This window comes from Nyctereutes procyonoides, unplaced genomic scaffold, assembly GCF_905146905.1.
Source record: "Nyctereutes procyonoides isolate TBG_1078 unplaced genomic scaffold, NYPRO_anot_genome, whole genome shotgun sequence".
NCBI classification, from domain to species: domain Eukaryota; kingdom Metazoa; phylum Chordata; class Mammalia; order Carnivora; family Canidae; genus Nyctereutes; species Nyctereutes procyonoides.
This window is the reverse complement of record NW_026575131.1, coordinates 12,485,869-12,513,818: the sequence shown is the minus strand read 5'-3', so window position 1 is coordinate 12,513,818 and position 27,950 is coordinate 12,485,869. Positions and strand designations below refer to the sequence as shown.

Sequence of the window (27,950 nt, the reverse complement as noted above, 5' to 3'; positions counted from 1 at the left end):
CACAGATTGATATTGCGATTTTTTTTGGGGGGACAGGGTGGAAGAGATGCTGTTGCTTGCAAGCTGTCATGATACACCAAATTTAGGACTTACAGAAGTGGCAAGAGCTAGTTAGGCATTTTTTATAATCTATTTGTTTTAAAAATTCTAACAAAAATCTAATAAACTGAAAATTGCAAGGCAGGCCTATTTACTGACTTTAGTTCCAGAATGAAAAGATCTTAAATAATCGAACATGGCGGTTTTCCTACAAAAGCATATTTTTAAAGTAAAGCCATTTGGCCTACTTTACATGTTATCTTTTGCATTATAAAAGTGAACACTTAGTTCATCAGAACTATTGTAGAAATGATTTTATAGTTTTAGTCAGGAAAATTCAACTTGGTTTTCTCTCTATATGCGTACTGTTACTCTGTACAGCCAGACCTTGTTGTCCAATTAGATGTGTGATTTAGCATTTCTAGGACAGAAGTCCCTAGGATATCCAGTTTCATTTCTTGTATGGAATTAGTGGAGACATTTAGTCAGACAGTTAACTCGGTTCTCTTCTCCTCACCCTCCTACAAATGACTTTTGAAGGAGTGTGTAAGTCAGGGGAGGGAGTGGGCGGGGTGGATATAAGTTTAGCTTACTGTATCCTTGATTTTAAGTTTATTACTGCTTTCAAAAATGGAGACTTCTAAAATCCCTTTGATTCTGTCAAGTAAATTGGATATATTGAACTGTGGCTACTTTAGTATTCATTGTTTTGACTGAGGAACTAACTGCCTCTTGTAATTCTATCCATACAGGATCCAGTTACACTGAAATCCTGTTGATTCGGTAATTCCAGCCTCATGGTCTGGCATTGTGAGAACTGGAGGGGAAATCTGAATTCAGTAGCCAGTATTGTAATGTAACATCCACTTGGCCACATACTTTACTTTAAAAATGCCATCGCGGGGATACCACCATATTGAGTATTTGAAATATTTTATTCTCTCACAAACTTTAACTGTTGTGCCCTCAGCAACGTATATGCCTGCGAAAATACTTGAAAACAGTAAAGCAAACACTAGTCTTCTTGCCAACTTCCCTTAAGCTTGCAGTTCTACAATATGTGGCCCACTGCAGGTGTTTCCTGTTGATTAGTAAATAGCCTCCACATAATTTCTGTTTAACACTCAGCTATTAATAAAAATGGGTGCTTTTTAAATTGCTGCTTCTTGACTGTTCTTAGGGAAATAGAAGCAGGTCATTGACATGCTAGATAGATTGCAAAGGGAAGTTCCTTAATCTAAGCAATAGCAGTAGTCATTAATTATTCCATTTCATTAACAAGCCCTTTCTTCAGTAAGGTAATTTCTATTTTAAAACTGCAAGGCAGCTGGTAACTTAGGTAATGCAGATATCCTAGTAAGAATTAGAGGGGGAAAGGTATTTAACTTCTTTTGTTGGGGCTTGTAAGTCTTATATTCATAAAAGGAACGGATGTGGTAGGAAAATAGTTTGTCATTTTAAAATACTAATGTAGTTTGGCTCTGTCGAGAGTGCTGGATTGACATTTGAGAAAATGGGTCCCTTTCTTTGTTATTAACTGATTGTGTGAGGAGTTGCTGAATCCCCTCTGGCTCTGCACTTTTCCTAACTGTAAAATGAAGAGTAGATGATTCCTAATGTATTATCTAACAGACTATGGTGTTAGCAGCCAAGAGATGTGGATGGTGGTAAAACAGCAGAGAAGATAGATGAAAAGGCCCACTTGTCCTAGTGAATATGTTAACTTTGCATGTTTTTCAGCTTGGAAATAATCGAAAAGCAATCCAAAAATGTAATATTTACATTTTATCACTTTAACACAGTTAAGGGCTGGAGATCACAGACATTTCACAGAATGATACAATAACTTAGATTTTGTTTGAAGGAAATGCTGTAATAAATACAGGCTTATATTTTGAAAGGCATTTAAAAATTTTAAAGCATTTCTCCCAGACTGCAGAAAAATGTTTATTCTGGTATACAATGTGGAAAAATATGTAACCTACTACCAATTTGGGGGTCAACTAGAGCTAATGTTTAACACTTTATAACTGCCATGTTACCGGGTTCTGCTAGAATTTATTTGGAGCCTGGAGAAAACTTAGAGCAGTTAGAAAATACTGCTTTTCAAAGTAATGAGAGGGAAAGAAAACCCCCTATAAAATCAATGTATTCCCTCTTGAACATGGGAAATAGAACATTAATAGATTGCCAATTATGGTATTTCCTCCAATCAGCTTTTATATAATTTACAGCTTTGACCTACTCTCAGTTTTTGTTTTTTTAAGATTTTATTTATTAATGAGAGACACAGAGATTGAGGCAGAGATACAGGCAGAAGGAGAAGCAGGTTCCATGCAGGGAGCTCCACGTGGGACTTGATCCTGTGACCCCAAGACCAAGCCGTGGGCCAAAGGCAGGGGCCAAACCGCTGAGCCACCCAGGGATCCCCTACTCTCAGTTTTGTACTGTCTGTATCACACAATTTGATATCTTGTTTCTACATATTAAAAGTCACCATTACTATCTACTGTTACCCAATATTTGAATTAACTCCTTTTTCCTATTTGTATCATTTTCTAAGGAAAAAGAAATTGTTAATATTTATCATACCACTAACTGATTTATGAAAGCACAAGCTGTCCTCACCCTTCAAAGAAGGTTAAGAGTTTTTATGATGCCTACTTTCTCTGGAAACATCAGTAACCTAAAGGGTGAGGCACAGCCTATGAATGGTGAATATTAATTCCTGATGGATAATCACTGCATTTGATTTAGTGGTATAGTAGTTAGAACAGAAAAGAAGCTTACCACTTTTCTTTCTGGGTTCCATTTATTTTTTGAATGATTTTTAATAGGTAAGTCACATGATTCAAAAATTGAAAATACCTAAGGAAACATGAATACTTGGTTCAACCCATGACTGAGTAACCACCCTTCCACCACCACTCTGGCCCTACAGGTAATCAATCCTTACATCACTTAATTTGTTTTTCTAGTGTTTATACAAAATGAAAAGCAAATAGAAATACATACACCTTTTTTTTAAAAACCACTTTCTTACACAGAAGGTAGCATACTAATTTGAACATGGCTTTTTTCCAGTTACTGTGTCCTAGCGATCTTTCCATATCAACATATAGAGAGTTCTTCATTCTCCTTCATAGGAGCATGGTTCCCATTTCATTGTGTATGTGCTTTTTCGCTGTTTGAGATTCCATAGTTTACCTAACTGGTCCCTTGTTGATAGACATTTGGGTTGCTTATAACCTTTTGCTTTTGTAACCAGTACTGCAGTGGATTACGTTAAGTTTGCCACAATTCACAGAAGCATATCTATGTCAAAGGGTAAATGGCTTTCTACTTAGGCTAGGAGTTGCCAAACTGCCCTTCACAGAGGATGTGCCAATTTTTATTTCTACCAGTTCCTGTCCCCTGTGCCTTGTCAGCAGTGTGTTAACAAGCTTCTGGATTTCTGCCCATTAAAAAGGTGGAAATGATTATATAATTTTAAACACATGAAGTTTGGCTTAATCAGCTGAGGAGACTATTTAATTCTGCAGTTAGATTTCCACCCAATTAATGTGATTATAGGTAATTTCCTCCTCGTCTCCCCCCTTTTTTTTTTAAATTTTTATTTATTTATGATTGTCACACACACAGAGAGAGAGAGGCAGAGACATAGGCAGAGGGAGAAGCAGGCTCCATGCACCGGGAGCCCGACGTGGGACTCGATCCCGGGTCTCCAGGATCGCACCCTGGGCCAAAGGCAGGCGCTAAACCGCTGCGCCACCCAGGGATCCCTCGTCTCCCATTTTTTGCATCTCCCCTTTGCTTAAGTCTCCCTCCCCTCGCCTTTTACAAAGCAAGTATATAATGCTTCAGAAAGAAGCAATACTGTTTTAAAAGTCATCATTATGTCATTTGTTTTACATTATTGCTTTGGATAATTAGAGCAGAAAAATCTTCCTTTTAATAGACTTTTTTAACCCTGATTTAACATTGGAATCTCTGGGAGTACCCTTATATCCTTTGAGGTCATTATAGGGCCACAGCTCTTTTTTGGCTTTGTAGTTTTAGGAACCGACTGCACTGATTCACTCAGACTCACAAGATTGATTCCGAAAACTGTAATGTCCTATTTATTTACAGTGGTGGATCTCTTTTTAAAGGCACCAAAATACATCTCCTAGGTCACTTCCTTCAACTATCAAAGTAAGAGGGAGATTGACTTTGGATTGCCTTGTAGGATATAATTCCAAATTACAGAAATTTAGGATCATGAGGTATAGAAGCTGGAACAGGTTAAGTAGAACTGATATTAGACATGAGGATTCAAAGCTCTTTCATCTGGTCTTGGACTGTGGTGAGTTTTAGTCCGTGTCCTGTCTTATATTTGGTTTCTTTAGACATTTTTTTCCTAAAATAGTGCTTTGATAATAGGAGAGGCTTACTTGTTTAATTCATCCAACAAACCTCCGGTTCAAATGTACCAGGTACTTTGACTAATGCTGGTCAGTTCACAGAGTTCATGAGTAGTAAGAATAGGGTTCACTATGGAACACTGTTGTAGGTACGCTGTATATATTGAATATTTCAGTTCTCAAAACTGCCATATGCTCTAAGGACTGTTCTTATTACCCTCATTTCACAGATGGGAAAACCAGGTCTAGAAAAGTTACTTCCCAAGGTCACTCAGGCCAGAGCTGTGATTTGAACACCTAGCAATTGGGCTTCTCGGGCTGGGTTCTTAGTTGTCATCTCTTTGGTGTCCCCTAGAGTGAAGCCATTTTTACCATAGAACATGAGACTGTGCAGAAAAGCCTATCAGAAAACTGTTTCATACTTGATTTTTAAGGTTGAGATTTTCTTATTAGAGGGGGGTGTTATCCCAATCTTAGCAGCCACATTTACCTTGAGGGGAGTCCTAGGCTAATCTAAAAGACTAGCATAAAATAATCCATTTTCTTTTGGCTCAGTTTAATTCAAGATGAAACACTTTCTGAACCTGGCCTCTAACTCTTCGGCTGTGCCTAGCAGAGGCTAATGTCAATGATGCTGCCTTTGGAGTGGCTTAGGAAGAGTAGGAAAACCAGTCTTGATTTGCTTTGGGGGCTAGCTAGTTTTGATAGATTCTGCTAAAGTTCAGGAGACCTAGGTGATAGCTCTTTTTCTGGCTACAGTAAGTAGCTCAGAGAACTTGAGCCTTCCAACCTGATTTCTTCCCTTAGGGCTTGTGAATAGGCCTCACAATGCTTTCTGTGACGATTAAACAACGAACACATTTTGAAAACCGTAAGACATATACCATTGGCAGCTATTACCAGTTTTACCAGGAAAAGCATCTTTCAGAAGTTGGATGATTTTCTCTGGTTATGAAAAATCTGTTTTTATTTTGATTAGAACAAATGTCTCCATTTGTGAGAATAGGGGCTGTGTTAATGTGGACTGCCCTTGACAATGGTGCAAGATCAAATTTGAAACTTTAGAAATTTGCAATAAAATAGCTTACGAAGGGAACAACACATACCTTAATATTCGCATTCAGTTTGCAAGTTCTGGGAAGGCCGACCTGAAAGTCCAGGATCAAGCCCTAGGATTGGATTTCTAGCAGAGTTCCCAGCTGCCTGTCACAGAGAAGTAAAAGCAGAATCTTCGTAGGCAAAAGACCTTGGTCCAAGCTCTCTTTATACTCTTTAATGCTTGGGCAGGCCTATCTCAGGATTAGGCAGGGAGGAATAAGTCTCAGCCAACAAAAAGGGCCTTACTAGGTGCCAGTTACCTTGTGTCATAATAAAATGTTTTCTTTGGGCTCCTTCTCAGTCCCTGTTACACACACCTCTATGTTGCAAAAAGTCCCCTGACTCTGAAAATGTGAAGATTTTTGCCACATGACAACTTCATCATCCTCTTAATCACTCCTTTGGTCACTCAGCCAATTTCCGATTTGGGCCATCGCCATCAGGCTTTGCTTCCCAAGCTCTTCAGAAACCACGGTGTAACAAACACATGGTCTAAATTTGAGGGAACACGTTAACAGACATCTACAAATGTAGCAAACAAAACCCCTAAACTTTAGCTGAATCGTTACATGAGAGCCATAGCCCTTCAGAGCGGACATCTGCAACTTCCTTAATTATAGGAAGTAGATACAGAATGGGTAAAGTAATTTGACCAGGAATCCGTCCTACACCCCAAAGGTTAGGTCGCTACTGTGTTGCAGAGGAGACACAGTGGGAGTAGGAGGGGCGGGAGGGGACTATTATTGGTGGTAGCAGCAGCCTTGACTCTCCCTCTTCTCTCTCTCTCTCTCTCTTTTTTTTTTAAACTCCTATTCCTGAGACAAAAGCAATAGAATTTCCTGAAACTGCTAAGAACCGCCCAAGAGCACTTGTTACACACAAATTCCCAGGAACCTCCATCGGCTAGGTCTAGGACAGGATCTGGGAATATGGGTCTTACAGCCACAGTGAGCGATGCTTACAGATTAGGGTGTTCTGGTCAAAAGATACCTTTTTGCGCCCTCCGGAACTACAAGGTAGTATCCCATGCCCACTGTAAGCAGCGATCTGGCTAAAAACCCTGCCCTTAGCAATGCAAACGCAGCTCCTTGCCTACGGAATGCCCCTCTCCCTTCTCTCCCTTACGTCGTTTAGCTGGCAGCGTCCCCAACCCGGAGCTGGAGGGGCTCTCTCGCGCCCCGGCTAGGCTGGAGACGCGCTCTCCCCGGAGCCAGGCGGCTGGGGGCCGCGGCGCGGTCGGGTGTGCGGCCGGTGCTCCCGTGCCGCGCTCCCATTGGCTGCAAGTTTCCTCGCCAGTAGCCGGAGCGGCCCCTAGTCGCCACGCCAGCGGGTCCGGACTCCGCCCGCCCGCCAGGGGGCGGGGCCGGGCCTGGGGGCGGGGCGGGCCGGGCCTGGGGGCGGGGCCGGGGGCCGGGGCGGAGCCTCGCGGCGCTGCGGAAGTCCCGGCGGCCTATGGCGCAGGAGGGAGTCCCCGGCCGCGCCCCACGAGGCCGGCCCGGGCCGGGCCAATCCCGGGCGATTGGGCGGGCGGACGCGGGGCCGGGCCGGCCGGCCCGACTCGCCGCGGGTGGGGGACAATGGGCCGGTTCCTGGTGCGTCACGGGGGAGTTCCTTAAAGGGGAAGCGAGCGGGGCTGCGGCGCGGGTGCGGGGTGCGGCGGTCCGCGGGGCAGGCCCCCGCGCTTTAAAAGAATGCCCGCGGCGCCCGCGCGACCATGCAATGGCGAGCGCTCGTCCTGGGGCTGGTGCTCCTGCGGCTCGGCCTCCACGGAGTGCTGTGGCTCGTCTTCGGGCTGGGGCCCAGCATGGGCTTCTACCAGCGGTTTCCGCTCAGCTTCGGCTTCCAGCGCCTGAGGGCCCCCGACGGCCCCGCGTCGCCCGCCCTGGGGCCCGCCGGCCGGCCCGGGACGCCCGGGGGCCCGTCGGGGCCGTCGTGGCTGCAGCCTCCGGGCCCCGGGGCGGCGGCAGCGGCGGCGGCGGCGGCGGCGGGGCGGCGGCGGGGGCGGCGGCCGGAGCCGGCGGTGTGCGGCCCGGCGCACTGGGGCTACGTGCTGGGCAGCCGCGGCCGCGGCCCGGACGAGTACGAGCGGCGCTACAGCGGCGCCTTCCCGCCGCAGCTGCGCGCCCAGATGCGCGACCTGGCGCGGGGCATGTTCGTCTTCGGCTACGACAACTACATGGCGCACGCCTTCCCCCAGGACGAGCTCAACCCCATCCACTGCCGCGGCCGGGGGCCTGACCGCGGGGACCCGTGAGTAGCCGGCGCTGGCCCGACGGCCCGGCCGCGGCCGCGCCCGCGGGGGGCTGCAGCCTCCGACCTCGGGGTCCCCGGGCCACGCCCGCCCGCCTGTGCCGTGGCCCGAGGACCCCCGAGGACCCCGAGGACCCCGAGGACCCGAGCTCGGGGGCGGTGCGTGAGCGGGCGGGGCTGGCCTCATTCCTCCTCCTCCCGGCGTCTCCCAGTTCCGGGACAGCTGGCCAGCGGGGAAACTGAGGCTCAGACGGGGGGGGGTGGGGACAGCAGCAGCGCCGCGGGGTATCCTCGGGGGCTTTAGACTCTGACCTCCAGCACCCCCTTCTCCAGATGCACACGCGCACACACGCGCACACACGCGCACACACGCGCACACACATATAATCAAAATGAATCCCCTGTAAACGCAGCTCCACAACAAGCCCTCATGCCCGTCCCTAGCTTTTATATCTAAAAATTCGGGAGTTGATCCCGGGAAAGGACTTCCCCAAAGCCAGCCGGTGGCTGACCCAGGCAAGGCGGGGCTGCGGTCTCCTGTCCTTCGTTCACAGGCGCTGCCCCTTAGGCTGGGGATACTTACACGGGACGGAGGGAGGAGGGAGGGAGGGAGGGACAGGCTCCCTGGCCCCGATTTGGGGTCTGGACACTCAGGGCGTGATTCCTGGGCCGCGGCGTTGACTGTCACCATGATCTGCCCCATAAATTCCTCCACTCTGGTGGCGGGACCTCCCCTTCCACCAGCCTTGCCCGTGGAGGCCAAGCTCCCGGGGTCACCGCTGTTGACATCAGAGTCCAAGAGGACAGCACACCCAGCTAAGGGCCTTCCCGCTGCAGGGAATGGGTGCGCTCGGCCACCGACCTGTTGGACCGGATGGGTGACTACCCTCCTCTGGGCGGTGGCGGCGGAGGACGCGGGCTGCCCAGTGCCTTGGCCGCACGTCCTGTGGGTGCCTTTGGACTTTGGGGGGATGTATCTTCCTTCACCTAGCAAAAGGAAGAGTCCGGCCCTTAAATTCTGAAAAGGAAGCCCATTTACGTGTACTAAAGGGGCTTGAAGGATTTAGAAAATGGCTTGGTAATCTACAAAATCATATCTTAAATGGCAAATTGAGGAGCATGAGTTTTAGTGAAGCAGGCGGCATAGTCCAAGCTAGTTTCAAAGGACTGGGCCTTTTTTTTGTTGTTGTTGTTTTATTTTGTTTTTCCTAAAGAATTTTATTTATTTATTCATGACACACACACACACACACACACACAAGAGAGAGAGAGAGAGAGAGAGAGAGAGAGGCAGAGAGGCAGAGACACAGTAGGACACAGGCAGAGGGAGAAGCAGGCTCCATGCAGGGAGCCCGATGCGGGACTCGATCCCAGGTCTCCAGGATCACACCCCGGGCTTCAGGCGGCACTAAACCGCTGCGCCACCGGGGCTGCCCAGGACTGGGCCTTTTAAAAAACTGTAGGAAAGGAGTTATTTTCTCTTGCTTCACTATATCAAGGCTTTATGCATGTATTTTCTCATTTTTTTTTGAGAAAAAAATTTATTAAGATATTAGGAAATTAATGAGTTATTTGTTGGTATTTACCTGTACCAGACTTTATACCTATGTGTTTTCTTTTGATCTCATTTTTTGTTGTTATTGTTGGAGGAAAAAAAGATTAAAATTTGGGGGCCCCTGAGTGGCTCAGTGGTTGAGCCATCTGCCTTCGGCTTAGGTCATGGTCCCAAGGTCCTGGGATTAGTGTCCCTCATTGGACTCCCCACAGGGAGCCTGCTTCTCCCTCGGCCTGTGTCTCTACTTCTCTCTCTCTGTCTCTCATGAATAAATAAAATCTTTTTTTTTAAAAAAAAAAAAGATGAAAATTTGAAAAAATAAAAAAGCCTAAATCCCCACCAGACAGTTATTTTTAATTTATTTTTCCTGCCAGCTCCCGCCCATATGCCTACACATTTTTTACATAGTTGAAAACAAAGTGTGTGTACATATTTTGGATCTTACTTGTATTTTCTCACTAATGCTGATGGCATTACAGGGAGGGAGAGGATACTTTGAGTACGTGTCCTTATTCTCTCTCTGAGACTTTTACCTCAGATTTTCTTTTTATGGCCTGGACCTAACGAAAACAGTTTAATGAGGACTTGTGATAGTGCCTTCAGTGGGGAATATGGTGGTCAGGAGAGTGAGTTGATGACATTTGGATGCTTTTCTTCGTGAACCTTAGGACCTCTTGGGAGAGTTGGAGCCCCTCTGCTGCAGGTGACGTGGCAGTTGACTAACTTGCTTGTCCCTTTTGGTAGTTCCGGGTGGCTTAGACCTTTGTGGCAGGATGAAGTCTGCTGATGAGTGTTGTGGTCTGATTGTACAGTGGCGGTGTGGGTAAACTGAGGTCAGGTTGCTTTGAGAGAGAGAAATCGCTGTTGGAAAGATGGAGTTTGAAAGATAGCAGGGTCGTGTGAAGCCTTGTGACCCGAGGTTAATAATCTGTTTGGTGGATAAACCTTTGGGGTCTGTGAGGAGGTGAAAGAACTCAGGTTGGGGTGGCCTTGACTAGACCCTCACACAGGCTGCTTCCAAGAAGTGGAAAGGTTCGTTTTGTTTTGTTTTGTTTTGTTTTACTCCCCTTTCTTTAACTTAACTCCTTTCAGATTAGTATTTTCGAGGAAAGTTTACAACTAGACCTTTGTCATGCTGGCTCTGAAACAATAAGATATGTTTATATCCCCAAAACAAATAACCGGAAATAAAAATTTCTCAGATTTCCTTTATTTGTTGGATATCTTTTTTTTTTTTGGTAAAGATTTTATTTCCTTGAGAGACAGCAAGAGTGAGAGTGAGAGAGCACAGAGGGAGAGGGAGAAGCTGGCTCACCGAGCCTGATATGGGACTTGATCCCAGGACCTTGAGATCCTAAGCTGAAGGCAGACGCTTGACTGGACCACCCAGGGGCCCTATAGTTTTTTAGATTAAAAAAAAAAAGATCAAATGTATTTTAATGACAATTGTCAAGTGTATTCTAATGATGCATTTAAAATATAGAGTGACCTAATCATTAGAATATTATATAAAAAGTACAGAAACAAAATATGGGTGCTAGAGCTGTGTATCTTTTTTTAGTCACATTTATTTGAGGCTTGTCTTGCCTGTCTTGTCTGACTGTAGGTATGGTGAGGAGTTCATGTGACGTAAATGAAACCTGAACGCTTCAAAATAGCAAACTTTTCTGTCCAGCTACAGATTACTATGCAAAGTCAGTACTCTCACATCCCTAGTTTGGGTGGGAGGATCCAAGCTCAAAAGTTTCTCAAATGAATTTGGATATTATATTTTTTGTAATCTTGTAAATTAAAACAATAGTTCAAGACTTGGGCACACGATCCTTCTTTGCTTCCTCCCTAGCCATATTGCTGTTCAGGTAAAAAAGCAAATCTGTGAACAACCCCAACTGATGACTTGTCAGCAAGTCTGCCCATTCATCTTAGCTTAAGATGGCTTCCTGTGCATTCTTTCTAACATCCTGTCCCTCTTCAGAGTCAGACCTAAGTCTTTTTCTCCAATGCTATTGAACTTTTGAAGACGATTTTTCGTGGTCTACTTGGTTCTCCTTTCAGTTCCTTTCCTTGGAGCTACTGTTCACATTTCAACATCGCTTGAGAATTGAGTACTGTTGTGTATTCCTTTCCTTTTGTCTTGTCTCCCCAGATTATCAATCCCTTGACACAGAGACTGTTTCTTATATTACGTCTGTGTCTACCCAGCACCAGGTAGATTTCTGAACAGCTGGTACAGGTTAATTGTATGTGGGAGATTTTTTTTTTTTTTTACCATATGTTTGATTTTGTTAGTTACATAATCAAAAATTATCTCTGTCAAAGGTTGTAGCTTTTTCCAGCTCTGTTTTGGTGTAATAAGAACCTTACAGATTGACACTGGGGCAAATGTCATGAACGGTCACACATGGTAGATTAAGTGGAAAGTCTAATTCTGGGACATTGTGGTTCAGCCAGCTGGTGGTGTGGAAAGATGTGTACTTGTGAGCCTGGCCTTGTACTGGAAGATTAAGTTCTTGGCTTGAGGCACTTAGCAGCTACGAAGTCAGGCTGGCCATCCATCAAGAGTAGCTACAAGGAACAAGGCCACAGTCTTACCTACATTGTGGGCTTGTGTCAATGGAATCACAGTGATATGCTGCTGTTAGGCCAAGAGGGTTTTATGGAATCTACATTTCCCTTCACACCCCTCTTTCTTTTCTCCTTTCTATTTTGGCACATTTTGAAAGAGTATATAGCAATTACTTGGTAGAAGGTTATTGTTTTTTTACTGTGACATTTTTTACAATTGTTCATTATGAGTGGCTGCTTGGGCACTGTATTGAGAGGTGTTTTAAAACTGGGTCCATTTTACTTATAGCCTAAAGGGAGAAGTACAGTAAAACATGTGAAGGAGTGCAGCGATTAAAATTTGCGTACTACCTTCCAGGGGCCTTTGCAGTGGGAGAGGGTGACCCTGGCCCTGACGAGGTTACAGCTCAGGAGAGGGCAGCTCTGTGTGTCTTACACATCCTCCAGGTTGGATGCGAAGTGGTGGGGGAGCCATTTTCTGATGAGGTGGGTCATTGGAACCCACTCTGCTCTGAGCTGCAGAGCAGTGCAGTTAAATATTTAAACCCAACAGAATGTTCTCGAGTTGGCAGACTTGAGCGTGACATCTCTGTGTCTACTTTGACCTCCTTCAACTTCAGGCATTTCCTGTATCCTTTCTGGCTGGCATTGCCCTTGACATGCTTATTTTAACTCACAGCTCTCGTCTTTAGAGGACCTTTTGCAATTATACAACTTTATTTAGAAAGAATCTACAAATAGAAGAAGCAGATGCACTTTTCCCTGCCTGCTGAGTGCTGGCCTCAAGGCTTGTGAGGGACAAGATAGGCCGGGTTCCTCGATAGCCCCCTTCTGTAGAGCTTTTTTTGGGAAAAAAAAAAAAAAAAGTCCCTAAAAGTTGGCTCTGAATTCTTTGTCCCAGATCCAGTGGGGTGACACAGCATACGGCCAAGCAACAGGAAGGCTCACATCAGCCCAGATGTGAAGTGTTGAGCTGGCGTGGGCCTGCTTCACGTGAGGCCGTTCACCCACCCGAAGCACTAGGGAGGGGGTACTTTCTGAAGGACACGGGAGGCCAGACCAGGCCCTATCAGAGGGACTTAGGGAGAAGCTCCAGTGGCCTGGAGGTACGCTGGAAGATGCCATAATGTCAGTGAACCTGCTGTCGGAGATAAAGCTAGGGCCTTCCACTTTGGTCTTTAATAAAAGTAAACAGCTGACCTCTTTCTCTCCTTACTTTCCATCTTTTCAGGATTTCGCCATTTACTTTCTGGGCTTGTAGGAATGAGACAGGGAAGTAACTGACATCCCCAGGATTTATCAGGCTGCCCGGTTGCTCCATCCTGGCCCTTCCTGGACCTCATCGTTGTCCCTGTCCATCATTTTTGGGGTTATAAGGAGCTGTGCGAGGGACTGGGAAGCTTTACCCTCACCATAGGCCTGAAGTCGGTGTCTTCAGATTGCTTCAGGGAGGGAAAGCGAGTGCTGACTGTGGGGACAGGAGGTATGGGCAGAAACGTGGATGCAGCTCCAGCACAGAGGAGTCCTGCCTTGGCTCAGCTCTTGAGAGTTGGTAGAGGTTATGGGGATTCTTTGAGATGTGAATGAGAAAATGGGATCAAGAGGTTAATTTATTCCCCCAACCAAAGCACAGCTGAGTGGTAATCAGACCTAACTGAGGTATTTCCTTCTTTTTGTATGGAACCTGCTGGAGTGTCTGATTTCTGTATTAAAGGGTCATGGGCAGGTCACATGACAGGATCTTTCTTTTTTCATTTCTAATGATTTTTGAAATCAGAACTCTTTGAAGCTGGTGAGAGAGGTGATTTGTGGTGATAAAACTACCCCAGAGAGGGCACACAACTCTGGGTCACCATCTCCGGACTTCCTTTTGCATGTCCTTTTGCACAATAGTGTCATCACTGTTGGGTTACTTGGGTCCACTTGTAGACACTATAGAAAGACCACTGCCATAAGACCTATAAGACACACCTATAATTGTCCCTGAATAAATACGAGTTGCCAGCGGTTGTAGTTTCTGATGCGTGTTTAGTTTTACTATCCTTTTTCTCTTTTAAGATAAAGTGCCTTTCTTTAATTTTAATTTTATTTCTTTTTCAGTTCAAATCTGAACATCAATGATGTCCTAGGGAATTATTCATTGACTCTTGTTGATGCGTTGGATACTCTTGCAGTAAGTGTTTAGCCTTATTATTATTTTTTTAATTAATTAAGGTATTTTAGAGTTGATTATCCTTAGTTTCTTCCGGGGAAACCTGACACTCAAAATGTATTCATAGCTCTGATAGCCATTGTTTATTTTAATGACCCCAATGCTGAGAATGAGAAGAGCATTCAAGGTTAAAGGAAAAGAAATGTGATCCCCCTAAAAAAATGGAGAAGACAGTATGATTGTTTTGGGAAAACCAATTTCTCTCTCAGTATCCCACTGTTTTATTCCATAAAGGAATCAGTAGAGCATTGCATTCAAGTTGACAGTACCGTAGTTAAGATCTCAGAAGTAAAAGGGGTCACTAGGGCCCCCGAAATAGCATCCACTATATGCTCCCCAAGAGTATGTACTGAGCCCTGCTCCCGGGCCCCCACACAAGACCTTCTCTAGAAATGCTCCCTTCTGCGTGCCGCTCCGTGTTCTGTCCACGCTCAGGTTGCCAACTTGGGTGCTGCCTTTTCCTCCATCATCCCATGGTTTCCCTCATGGAGTCTGGGGAGCTGGAGACCTTTGAGCAGATTTGAAGAAGCACATTGCAAGCTGGATGGCACCGTGGCATGGTCCTTACCATCCCACACTGTGCGTCACGTGTGCTCGGTCTGCTTCTCCTACTCTGCTTCCAAGGGACCGTATTTCAGTGTAGCGTGTTAAAACCTCCTTGATAAAGGTGATTGCACAACCTCTTTGCTCCCCTTCATTGTCCAGTGCCTTTACCATTGGAGAATTCTTACCCGTAGTCGAGCCCAAATCCTGCATTTAATAATGTACTCTTGTCTGTTTTAACTTCCTGAGAAGAGTTTAAAGCTGTCAGGGGCTACAGGTGGGTAATGCTAGCCAAATGTGCATCACAGCTGCCCAGGAGTTTGCTGGAGAAAACTGACTAGGACTAGGAAGTAGCTCGGGCGATAGCTGTGCAACTTCCTAGGCCTGGGGTATGTGGGGCCTTCAGGCTTTCGTTCCCCTGTGGTGGCACGATGTTTTACTGGGCCAATTTCTCTTTTGGGGTTCTCGCTGTTCCACTTCAGTCATGTATCATCGGAGATCACAATGTGCCCAGACAAGTCTGTGCAGCCTAATTAGAGCTAACTTGTTGAAGATACCAGAGGCTGACTCAGCCTTATAGGTATTGCTTTAAAAAAAAAGAGTCTCCCCAAACTCATATACATTATGGAAGAGCACCACTTGTCCCTGCTCTCTCTCTTTTGGCCTCATTGTGTCTTTTTATCCCTCTGCTGTGCAGAGGGAGATCTAATCTCTATTGTTCACTGCATTCTCCACCTAAAAGTGTCTGATACATAGTAGAAGTGCAGATATGTGTTCAAAAAATGAGTTTCTACAGATTCAGCATTTCCCAACACTATTTCCAAGGTTATATTCCCTAAGTGAAGAATTGCGTTCCCAAATGAACTTGAGAAATTCTGCATGCCTGTCCCATTATTAGAGAGCGACAGCATACACCAGCATTTTAAAGGCTCTGAGAGGTCCTGCGGTAAAGAAGGCGATTTAACCCTTTTGTCCAATCCAGGTTTTCTTAAGCCTGAGTGAATGATTTCGCAGCCTGCTTACTGTGTTCTCTAGCTGTGTGACTAAAATGGTAAATTAGAATATGTAATTGAAAGTTACTGGCTTCCTTCAGCATCATCCTCCACTTGATCTGAGATCATATCAGCCTCTGCAGCTGCTAACAGATACTGTTGCTGGTAAGCATCTGTAAGGAAACAAAGCCACTTCTGTGGTTTTCATTGTAGAATATCCGGTCTTCAGTGTGCTAGCACTTCAGGCTTATTTTTCAGGTGTTACTTCAGTTGAGGTTTTCTTGTTCACTTGCTAACATTTTAAACAGCCTTTAACAGATGTGATGTGGAATCATTCAGAAGATAGCAGTCCCCTGACCACTGGCTGCAACTTGTAGCATTATTGCATAATCTTTTAAAAAGAAAGAACTATAAGTCAGGAAAGAAACGTCTGTACTTGCCCTGCATATTTATGGCAAAATAACAATGAAGAGGGGAATAAAAAGATGTATTAGACCAGTAAATACTAAGAGATAAGGCATACTTGAAATAGTGTCTGGATGAAATTATTTGTTTTTCCTTTGTGTGTGTGTCCTTATGATGTCCTTAAAGTCCCAGGATTGTCCTAGATTTTTGAACAGAATGAAAGCATTTTGGTTCAGTTAATCCGTAAAATTTTATACCAAATTTGCTCTTCAGATAGGAGAGAGCAGCTTAGTATGAGATCATAGTCATGTACCCAAAATAGGAATCATAATTTTAGATTACTGTTTAAAAAGGACATGGAGCTGATTATTTGTGTGTTTTGTTTGTTTGAATGCTGTATTCCAAAAGATCATGCTACTATTTCTCAGTGTTAGACATCTGGATAACCAGCAACAAGTCACTTTTACAGATGTTTTAGTCTCCTGGAAGCCAAGCACCCAAGCTGTCGATTTATTTGAGGAGCATAGGGAAAGCTGTATTTTTGTTGCTTTGGCTTTTGGATTTATTTTTACTCATTTCAAGAGTTTTAGGAACTCTGGTGCCTTGCATGTTAAATCATATCAGACCAAAGTTTGAGGGAGAGTCAAGTGGGAAGGTGAGGGGTACTAATGATTCAGAAGGAATTATTTCACAGTTTGACCATTTGGAGACAGGATTCTTGAATTGCAGGAAATGGGCTTGCCATCTGTCCCGAAATATATTCTAAGAGGTAACCATGCCTTTCTACCTTTTGTGTTTCCGGTCCTCCCATGGATGGCAAGACCGCATACAGACATTTAGATGAAGTGGTCCCTCAGTGTCCTTTCAGGCTGTTGTAATGGTTTGTGTTCCTCTTTTTAAAGATAATGGGAAATTCATCTGAGTTCCAGAAAGCAGTCAAGTTAGTGATCAACACAGTTTCATTTGACAAAGATTCCACCGTCCAAGTCTTTGAGGCCACAATAAGGTAAAATAGTACATGAAGTATATTGAAGGCTTTTTTTGTGTGTGTAAGCAGCAGAATTCCTGGGAGGCTGTCCCAGGTAGCGTATGTGGGGACCTTATGGACGCTGTGTCCATTTTTCCTCTGCCTTGTGGGCTTTATCAACAGTGGAACAATTGTCATTTCAAAGTAATTACATTTGGGGCCAAAAAAGAAAGACTCATGCATTAATAAAGGTGGGAGATAGGTGCCCTTTTAAGGCAGATTTTCTCTGTCACTTTGTGTCTGGTCTCCTTCACTGCGTCCTAGGAAAACCCCTACGTATTTCTGAAGGAAATGAAAGTTTCCCATCTTACCTACCACCCACAGAGAACCCCTTCTTATCATTTGGGTGTATTTCCCCCTCAGGAGCCACTCTCTCTTCTCTCCCCACCCCACCGCCCCCACCCTGCCTCCCTCCTCCCCTCCACTCCCACCACCAAGGTATTGGGCACATGTTCCATACCTTGTCTCTTGCCTCTTTAAGTTGTTGTATTGTGACTATTTTATCATTTCATTTAGAAAACTGTATTCCTGCATACCATTCCAGATATATCATTTATTTAAAATTAAAGTTATGACAACATTTGTACCAACACACGTCACAGTCCACTTGAGATCATTGAAGTGTCCCATGATTCCTGGCCCATGGAGACATAGATCTGAGCCGGTGGCCTTCTGCTACCTCTCCTCACCTTCTCCATCTCCTCCTCTTCCTCACCTTGCCTTCTCACCAGAAGGTGGAGAATTTCTCAGCTGCTTGGGAGCCCAAACTAGAAAAGCCAGTTGGTATTTGTTCTCTTGACCTTTATTTATTCTCTTGACCTTTCCTGTTTCCGGTATGGTTAAGTGTTTTCCCCGTGTGAGAGAAATCAAGAGTCATTTATGAATACTGAAAGGTAATGTTTATTTTGAGAATGGCTAGGACCCTCCCTTCTGATGAGATGTTGGAGACTGCCAGCCATTAGTTATTACTTTAAGTGAGATTATTCTTGGTGGCCTCAGGTGAATGGTTCTCTTTCTCCTTTCCAGTAATGTGGTTAACTAGAATCGGTCACTTGTTATCAGGGCTGGAAAGACCTTCAAGGAGCCATTCAGTTCAGTTCCTCTGATTCTGGGCAGCTCTGAGTTCAGGGGATTTGAAGCTGTCACTCTAAACTGGTTTGTATGCCCTGACAAACAACATGCTTTTATTATTTTTGTATTCTTGTCATCCTGTCTTTCAGGGTCCTAGGAAGCCTCCTTTCTGCCCACAGAATAATAACTGACTCCAAGCAGCCCTTTGGTGACATGACAATTAAGGATTATGATAACGAATTGTTGCACATGGCTCACGATCTGGCTGTGCGCCTCCTCCCTGCCTTTGAAAACACCAAGACAGGGATCCCCTATCCTCGGGTAGGTAGACCAGTTTGACATTTCCGCAACTTCCTGAATTAAAACTCTTTTTTGATTAATTTATTTGGGGGAAAAGGGGAGGTAATGTGAAAGAGGAAAGCTGTGTCCTTGAGAGAATTTGGCCCTAAATATGATCTTTTTTTTAATCCCTGTAGCATTTACCAAGCACCTACTGCATGTCAGGCATACAGTGACATATTTTGATTTTTCCCTTTAAGAATCTTTTGTTCCTGTGCTCAGTATTCTGAAGTTCTGCTGCATGTGAGATTTATATCTCCTGCTATAGAATAGCATGGGGAATTTGTCTTTATTTCTGGCTCAAGTGTATTTCCCCAAAGACCCTCATGTGTGTACTTTAGGGTCCTGGTGAATGTTCTTGGGAATGCCTCACATGGATCTTTCAAGTAAAAGCCTGCACAGCCCAGCCAGTTAGCTGCTGACTTAAATGCAAGATCTGGAATGAGATTATATCTTTGTGGCATGCAATTTGCTGAGCTCAGAACTCCTTTGGGAATTGAGTCAGGCTTTTAGGTAACCAGCAGAGAATTGCCAGCCCACAGAGCCTCAGTGATGAAAGAGGCTGTCACATTCTTCCTGTATCTCCCTTGTCTACTAGTCCATGATTTGTTTATGTTCGCTGAGTGGGGGTGAGTTCCTAGTAGCTCACTTAAAATTTATAAGGGATTCCACAGCTGGCCTTTTTTTTGAATGCCAAAGCCTGGTGCTAGAAAGAGGTGGATTAGTGAATAGCATTGTAACCATTCCCCTGACACTTGCTCTTATTCAAACAAGGTTCTGGTGTCCTTATTGTCTTGTTTATGTCTTTTATTTTATTTTTTTATTTTTATTTTTTTTATTTTATTTTTTTAAAGATTTTATTTATTCATGAGAGAGACAGAGAGAGAGGCAGAAACACTGGCAGAGGGAGAAGCAGGCTCCCTGCAGAGCCTGATGTGGGACTCGATCGCGGTACTCCAGGATCATGCCCTGAGCCAAAGGCAGAGGCTCAACTGCTGAGCCACCCAGGTGTCCCGTTGTTTATGTCTTTTAAGCATTAACTCCCTTATCTATCTCAGGTGTGACATGGGAGGCAGTGAGCTGAGTCCACTGTAGTAAGTTTGATTCATTTGTTGAATCTAGTGGCTATGACCTGGCCTTCTAGCCCTTGCCACAAATCCTTTGTCTCTTCCCGTCCCCAGGTGAATCTAAAGACAGGTGTTCCTCCTGACAGCAATAATGAGACGTGCACAGCAGGAGCTGGTTCCCTCCTGGTGGAATTTGGGATCCTGAGCCGACTTCTAGGGGACTCTACATTTGAGTGGGTGGCCAGACGTGCTGTGAAAGCCCTTTGGAACCTGCGGAGCAATGATACGGGATTATTAGGTATGGTAGCATCTTCTCAGGCCATTGGGACTGTGTACATTTGGCCCCCTTTCCTTTCCTCTTCTCTAGGGCTCTACGTCCTCTCCACTCTTTCTGTCTGTACTGCTGAACTGGACAGTTGACACCTCAGAAAGAATGGCCCTCAGTGTCTTCATGTCTAGTTTCTCTGTGGGACTTTCTGCTTAGAGTGAGGCTGTAACATTTGATGGGAAAGAATAATGCTTTTGCCATTTGAGGGTTCCCTCTGATTTGAATCCCCTGGAATATTCTACTTGAAAATAATTGTTAATAGAAATGCTATAAAAAGAACTGCCTCTAAGGCAGGTTATATTATTTTAACATAAGGCTCTAAATTAGGAATTTAGTGTTACTGGTAGAGTGGCTTTCTCCTTTAAAAAAAAAAAACCCTGGGCTTGTGGTAGTAGGTTGAAAGGCCAGATTAACCTATATTAGGTGGGATTTTTTTTTTTTTCCTCTTGAGAATGCTGGTCAAGATATTAAACTATTTTGGAATATTTCAAACCTAGACACGCAGGGAGAAAGTAGAATAAATAATGTATCCCTATGTACTCCTCATTCATCTTCAATAATTACTAGTTTTTTGCTATTCAAGATGTTATTTTAAACTGTCTTACATTAAGAAAAAACCTTTTTGTCATTGAGAAGTACCTTGATTGGTTGTCCTAGAGCCATAGAGTGTCACTGCAAGAGCACTGCTTTTTGAAGGTTTTTTTTTTTTTTTTTTTTTTTAAAGTAATGTCTGTGCCCAGTGTAGGGCTTAAACTTGTGACCCTGAGATCAAGAGTCCCATGCTCCACTGATTGAGCTGGCTAGGGGCCCCACAAGTGATTTTTGATTATGCCTTAAGTTATTAAACTTATTGACATATTTGTTGTGTTTAATAACAGTGGTGGAAATAAAAAAGTTGCCCAAATTGCTACCCTACCACCAAATGGTTTGCCAGTGTCACCACAAATAGTCACCTTTTAAATTTCCATACACTCTGTCAGTCTGGCATGTGCAAGTGTTTATATACCTTCAACCTATAATATAAATAAGCATTTTTATTCTGTCTTACATTTGGCAGTTCAGGTTTTCTGTGTCGTTACCTTGTTTTCAGAGCTATTGGTTTATTTCTTTTCTCATAGCTATTGTTTTTAAAATCTACATATAGTCCGTTAACTCTTCCTGTATTGGACACTTGGATTATTTCTGTTTTTTCTCCCTCCTCCCATTTTACAGATAATATAAATCATACAATTCATAATTCTTGATGAACAACACAATACTTTTTCTTAAAAACATTTTTTTTTTCACAAAGGATAAGTTCCCAGGAATGGCATTACCAAGTCAAAGGTATGAACACTCAGTTGGCGTTTGAAATGCATTGTTAATCTGGAAAGGCAAAATGACAACTTTACTTTTCTTTTTTTTTATAAATTAATTTTTATTGGTGTTCAATTTACCAACATACAGAATAACACCCAGTGCTCATCCCGTCAAGTGTACCCCTCAGTGCCCGTCGACCATTCACCCCCACCCCCCACCCTCCTCCCCCTCCACCACCCCCAGTTCATTTCCCAGAGTTAGGAGTCTCTATGTTCTGTCTCCCTTTCTGATATTTCTCACACATTTCTTCTCCCTTCCCTTATATTCCCTTTCGCTATTATTCATATTCCCCAAATGAATGAGAACATACACTGTTTGTCCTACTCCGGTTACTGTGGCCAAGTTAAAAAAGGGTGTTGCCTGAGTTCTTCTCTGGGATTTTGATGGAATCTTGTCTCACATTTAGATCTTTCATCTATTTTGAGTTTATCTTTGTGTATGGTGCAAGAGAGTGGTCCAGTTTCATTCTTCTGCATGTGGATGTCCAATTTTCCCAGCACCATTTATTGAAGAGACTGTCTTTCTTCTAGTGGATCGTCTTTCCTCCTTTATCGTATATTAGTTGAGCATAAAGTTCAGGGTCCACTTCTGGGTTCTCTGTTCTGTTCCATTGATCTATATGTCTGTTTTTGTGCCAGTACCACACTGTCTTGATGAACACAGCTTTGTAGTACAACCTGAAATCTGGCATTGTGATGCCCCCAGATATGGTTTTCTTTTTTTTAAAATTCCCCTGGCTGTTTGGGGTCTTTTCTGATTCCACACAAATCTTAAAATAATTTGTTCTAAGTCTCTGAAGAAAGTCCATGGTATTTTGATAGGGATTGCATTATACGTGTAAATTGCCCTGGGTAACATTGACATTTTCACAATATTCTGCCAATCCATGAGCATGGAATATTTTTCCAACTCTTTGTGTCTTCCTCAATTTCTTTCAGAAGTGTTCTGTAGTTTTTAGGGTATATTTTGAGAACCATTTGAATGGTAAATGGTTCTCCAACCTTTTATTTTCAGGTTGTAGGTGTCCTTCTGTCTAAAATGAGTCTCTTGTAGACAGCAAATAGATGGGTCCTGTTTTTTTATCCAGTCTGAAACTCTGCGCCTTTTGATGGGGTCATTAAGCCCATTCATGTTCAGAGTTACTTGAACTTCTTCTTAAAGGGGAGTTTTAAGAGTCCCCCTTAAAATTTCTTGCAGAGCTGGTTTGGAGGTCACATATTCTTTCAGTTCCTGCCTGTCTTGGAAGCTCTTTATCTCTCCTTCCATTTTGAATGAGAGCCTTGCTGGATAAAGTATTCTTGGTTGCATCTTCTTCTCATTTAGGACCCTGAATATATCCTGCCAGCCCTTTCTGGCCTGCCAGGTCTCTGTGGAGAGGTCTGCTGTTACCCTAATATTCCTCCCCATGAAAGTCAGGGACTTCTTGTCTCTTGCTGCTTTAAGGATCTTCTCTTTATCTTTGGAATTTGCAAGCTTCACTATTAGATGTCGAGGTATTGAACGGTTTTTATTGATTTTAGGGGGGGATCTCTCTATTTCCTGGATCTGAATGCCTGTTTCCCTTCCCAGATTGGGAAAGTTTTCAGCTAGGATTTGTTCAAATACATATTCTGGCCCTCTGGCCCTTTCGGCGCCCTCGGGAACCCCAATTAAACGTAGGTTTTTCTTCCTTAGAGTGTCATTTATTTGCCTTAATCTGTCTTCATGGTTCTTTAATTGTTTATCTCTTTTTTCCTCAGTTTCCCTCTTTGCCATTAGCTTGTCTTCTATGTCACTCACTCGTTCTTCCACCTCGTTAACCCTCGTCGTTAGGACTTCTAGTTTGGATTGCATCTCATTCAATTGATTTTTAATTTCTGCCTGATTGGATCTAAATTCTGCAGTCATGAAGTCTCGTGAGGCCTTAATGCTTTTTTCTAGAGCCACCAGTAGCTGTATAATGGTGCTTCTGAATTGGCTTTCTGACATTGAAGTGTAATCCAGATTTTGTAACTCTGTGGGAGAGAGGGCTGTTTCTGATTCTTTCTTTTGAAGTGAGGTTTTCCTTCTAGTCATTTTGCTCAGTGCAGAGTGGCCAAAAACAAGTTGTATTGGAACACGGGGGAGTATCACTGGTCCCTCTAGCTGGTCTTCTGGGGGAGGGGCCTGTTGCGCTGATTCTCAGGTGTTAGCACTTGGGGGAGCTGCTCTGCCCCTGCCTGCTGCAGGGCTCAGCGGGGGTTGTTTACCCCGTGAGGTCTGAGGAGGAACAGTTGCAGTTGCTATGGCAACTCTGGAAGCCTGGATTCAGCCTCCCCAGGAACTACGGGGCTCGGGGGCTCTCGGCTCTCCGTCCGCAGGGCCTGGAGGCTCCGGGGCGGGGCCGCTGATCTGCTCAGCTCCGGGCAGGAGCGTCCTCGCTGTCCTGGGCCCTCCCGGCCTCTGCCTGTCCCGGGGGGAGGCCGGATCCTGGGCTGTGTCCCGGCGCCCTGTGCTCCGGGGCCTGTGTTGTTGGATTTGCGCTCCCGCCCCGCAGCCCCCTCCCTGGAGCCGCTCCCGAGCCCCTCCGAGCTGCTCCGGTCGGTCCCCGCCATGCGCGCTGCAGCCCTTAGGGAGCTCGGCGCACTCTCCCGGGGCGCAGGTGTCTGTTAGTGTCCCCGGGAGCCCGAGGGCATCCCCGCCCTCCTGGGTCCTGCTCCAACTCCCTGCGAGCCCCTTTCCGCCCGCCCGGGAAGGTTGGTGCAGCTCCTGCTCCTCCGGGACGGGGCTCTCCTGTCCTGGGGACACTCGCCCCGGCCTCAGCCCGGCTCCTCGCGGGGCCCCTCCCCCTCGGAGGCCTTTTGTTTCTTTATTTCTTTTTCTCCGTCTTCCTACCTTGATAGAAGCTCGGACTTTTCTCACTGTAGCATTCCAGCTGGTCTCTCTTTACATCTCAGGCCGAATTCGTAAATTTTCAGGATGGTTTGAAGGTTATCTAGGTAATTTGGTGGGGACAGGTGATTTGGGGACCCTGCTCTTCCGCCATCTTGCCCCTCCCCCCCACAACTTTACTTTTCTTGTGTCTTAAGTGTTTTTCCCAGTTTTATCCCAGTATTTAAACACCTTATACTCAGAAAGATTTCCTGGCTCTCTGTGCCCCTGATGGGACTGATACAAACATGAGGGCCAAGCGTTCTCTTTCTGCCTTCACTTTTTTGCTAAGCACAAAGATGTGGAAGAGCAGTGGGGGCTGGAGTAGGAGGGCACCCTGGCGTGTAACTGGGGCCCGACGGGCTCTCTTTGTTTTTGCAGGCAACGTGGTGAACATTCAGACAGGCCGCTGGGTTGGCAAGCAGAGTGGCTTGGGCGCCGGCCTGGACTCCTTCTATGAATACCTCTTGAAATCTTACATTCTCTTTGGAGAAAAGGAAGACCTAGAAATGTTTAATGCAGCATACCGAAGTATTCAGAACTACCTGAGAAGAGGGTGCGTCTCCTCTCTTGCCCTGTAAAACAAATCCCTGTGGCGTTCTCACCATGATTCCACAGCACTGTTTGGTCTCAGCGTTCATCTTCCCATTTCCTAGTTGTTGATCGGACCTTTGGGGGTGAAGAGCTATATTAGCTTTCCACTGTGGCATTATAAATTACCCCAGCACTGGGTGGATTAAAACAACACACATTATCTCACTCAGTTTCTTAGGGTCCGGAATCCAAGAGCCGCGGAGTGCCCTGAGTCTCACAGGATTGTCACCAGGCTGTCGGCAGGGGCTATGGCCCTGTCAAGGCTTGGTCAGGGCCAGAGGATCCACTTGTAGGCTCATGCCTCTGCTGGTTGGCAGGTTTCAATCCCTTGCCATGTGGACCTTTTTGTAGGCAGGTTATGGTGGCAGGCTTCCCCCAGAGTGGGTGATCTGAGAGAGGTAGAAAGAGAGACCAAAGGGTGCTGTCATGACCTACTGTTGAAATGACAAACCAGCACTTCTGCCCGGCTCTATAGGTCCCACAGACGAACCCTGACACAGTGTGGAAGGGGGCCGTACAAGTCACACCCTTTGTGACTGCCAGAAGTCAGGGATCTTTGGGGCCATGGTGGAGACTGGCTGTCCCAAGGAGTGACATGTGCCTGTGTTTCACTGGGGCTTTAATTGCAGATGGAGCTTTAAACAGGACAATTACTGAGTTGTTTTGTTTTTTTTTTTTACTTTCAAAGACTTGTTTGGATTGGTCTTTATACCTAATGAGAGGAAGGACAGTTACCACATGTCCCCCCTCTGTTGATTAAAACAGCATTATTTGCTACTACTCATATGTACAATCAGGGGGGCAGGAGAGGAGTGCCATTCAAAGCTACAGCGGCTTCTACCCCGATGTCACCTTACATCCTTGGGCCTTTCTTTCTTCGTATGCTTTTATTATTAAATGTCCATTGCAAGTAATAGCTACTGAGTTTCTGCATCTTAGGGTTTTCTTAGACTCATTTCTATGTTAGCTGTTGTAGGAACCCCTTATGTGAGGGCTGTGTTTTAGTAGGAGGCCGTCTGGCCAGGGTTTAGTCATTTTTGCTTTTTAAAGTCCCAAACTAAATTGAGTGATGATCCCTGAGCATCTTGCTTATGCATTCGTTCCTTTGGGCCCCTGGTATAGGACTTTATCAGAGAAGAGACTCTTGTGTGGAGAAGTAACCAGAGGCTTTTCCACTCCAGTCAAATCCAGCAAAGACCCATGCTAGATACCATATTATGTGGCAGTATTCGTAAGCCTGAACGTCCAAGTGTTTTCTGAAAAAAATATGGTGAAATCCCTGATGAGTTACAATGGCTAAATTAAGAACTTTTATTCTATGGTAGATGTTACCTTATGCTAGAGTCTGGTATCAACAGGTAGAGGCAGTTTATCTCCAAAGGTTTAAAGAGTGAGTTAGGAGAAAGCGTTAATGTTGATTCCACTGAAGTATAACCACGAGGAGCTGCGGGAGGAGCTGGGCTGGAGCTCTGTCAGTGATCTTTCTTTTCACCTTTGACCGCTCTGCTTGGGTCCTTAGTCGGGAAGCCTGTAACGAAGGAGAAGGAGACCCCCCGCTGTATGTCAATGTGAACATGTTCAGTGGGCAGCTGATGAACACTTGGATCGACTCTCTGCAGGCCTTCTTCCCCGGGCTGCAGGTATCTTGTGATCATGTTTACCAAGAAAAAGCTGTCATTGGAAAGCGTTTCTGTTTTTTTACTCTTTTCTTTCTCTGAGACCAGAGCATTCTCTGGCTCCTCCGGATTTGGGAGGTTAGTAGCACAATATATGTCCTGATTATTCTGTTTGTGGGATCAGCCCCAGAATATTGAACAGAGCCATACTAAGTAAGTGTAAAATCATGGCTGGAAAGTGTGATTTTTGAATCATCTGTCTCTTAATTTTGTTTGTTCTTTGTTCATAAGAATGGTAAACCTCTTGTCCCATGCAGTTTGCCTCAATTTGGCATTGTGAGTCAGTTAGGGAGGGCATCCTTTTTCCTGGGTTGCTCCTTTTGGGTTGATTTTGTCTCCAACCATGTTTTGTCTCCAGTCAGGTCAGATGAGAACCGGGGGGCAGAGGGACAGCCCAGGGCCTTGCCACTATGTCTTGCCGCTCTGAAAAAAGATTCTTAGCCTGGTGACCTGTGTCTTCTCCGTAGGTTCTGATAGGAGATGTGGAAGATGCCATCTGCCTCCATGCCTTTTACTACGCCATCTGGAAACGCTACGGGGCCCTCCCTGAGAGGTATAACTGGCAGCTCCAGGCCCCCGATGTGCTCTTCTACCCGCTGAGACCAGAGCTAGTGGAGTCTACGTATCTCCTCTACCAGGTACTAGAGTTTGTTGATCAGTAGTTTGTATTTAAATATTAGCAGCTGGTTTTTAGCAAACATTGGCTGAGTGATGTAGAGGTGTGTTGTTTCCTAGTGACTGTGATACGGTTGCCAGCTAACCATAGGCTTGTCGGTGTTTAGTGTGATTCATGGTTCCCTGGGACAGAGAAGGTGTCTGCAGTCTCACACCAAATTGTTGAATCTAATCTTCTCCAAAGCCCATTGTGCCTGTACCATGGGCCTTTTCTCTCCCACCCTGACACATGAAAGAGGACTTAGTACTCAATGTTTTCTAGATCTGTTTGGCCAAAGAACTCTTTTTTGGGATATAGTTCTGTATTCATGCGCTGTGGAACACTGGTCTGTGTAATAATTATTCAGATGAAAGGAATTCTTTTTCTCGGTAAAGGAAATCATCTGGGATTCATCCGAATGCCTATTTTTGTTTAACGCTTAAAAAAACATATAGTGTTCATTTTTCCATGAAATTTAATGCCAGAGAGATTGTCACTTTAACTGTGAAGTCTCCCCCGCAGCCTAAGGCAGATATTTATACTTCTGGGCCTGCCATCCGTCTATACACACTGGGAGTGTGCATCCATTCACAAACACAGCAGCTTTCTACAAAGCCTGTCTTCAGTGCACCTCAGGGGACCTGTGACAGATGCCTGCAGGGAGCAAGCCTAGACAAGAAGATACTTATTTTTATGAGTTTTGGTAGTAGGATTAGTACTGGGGTTTGGATTTAGTAAAGATAAAATGAACACTGAATCGTGCCATTCGCTTCTAGAGGAAAAAGGGAAAAATCCTATGAAACTGGTCAAAGTCCTCACGTGTAAAGAGAGACCGCATGAGTCTTAGATGACCTCTCAGAAGAGGGCAAAGATAGCCTCCAGA

At 44.9% G+C, this 27,950-nt stretch overlaps 1 protein-coding gene across 1 annotated transcript in view; it reads left to right on the top strand.

Moving 5' to 3' along the window:
- Positions 1-7,161: 7,161 nt before the first annotated feature.
- EDEM1 (ER degradation enhancing alpha-mannosidase like protein 1) overlaps positions 7,162-27,950 on the top strand; it is a 28,276-nt gene continuing 7,487 nt past the window's right edge. Inside the window, exons 1-8 of the mRNA XM_055343150.1 lie at positions 7,162-7,790; positions 14,011-14,083; positions 16,965-17,068; positions 18,310-18,481; positions 19,681-19,864; positions 24,524-24,698; positions 26,256-26,376; positions 26,880-27,050. Coding sequence (XP_055199125.1) covers positions 7,255-7,790; positions 14,011-14,083; positions 16,965-17,068; positions 18,310-18,481; positions 19,681-19,864; positions 24,524-24,698; positions 26,256-26,376; positions 26,880-27,050 — 1,536 coding nt within the window. The 5' untranslated portion in view covers positions 7,162-7,254. The remainder of the gene's footprint in view (positions 7,791-14,010; positions 14,084-16,964; positions 17,069-18,309; positions 18,482-19,680; positions 19,865-24,523; positions 24,699-26,255; positions 26,377-26,879; positions 27,051-27,950) is intronic.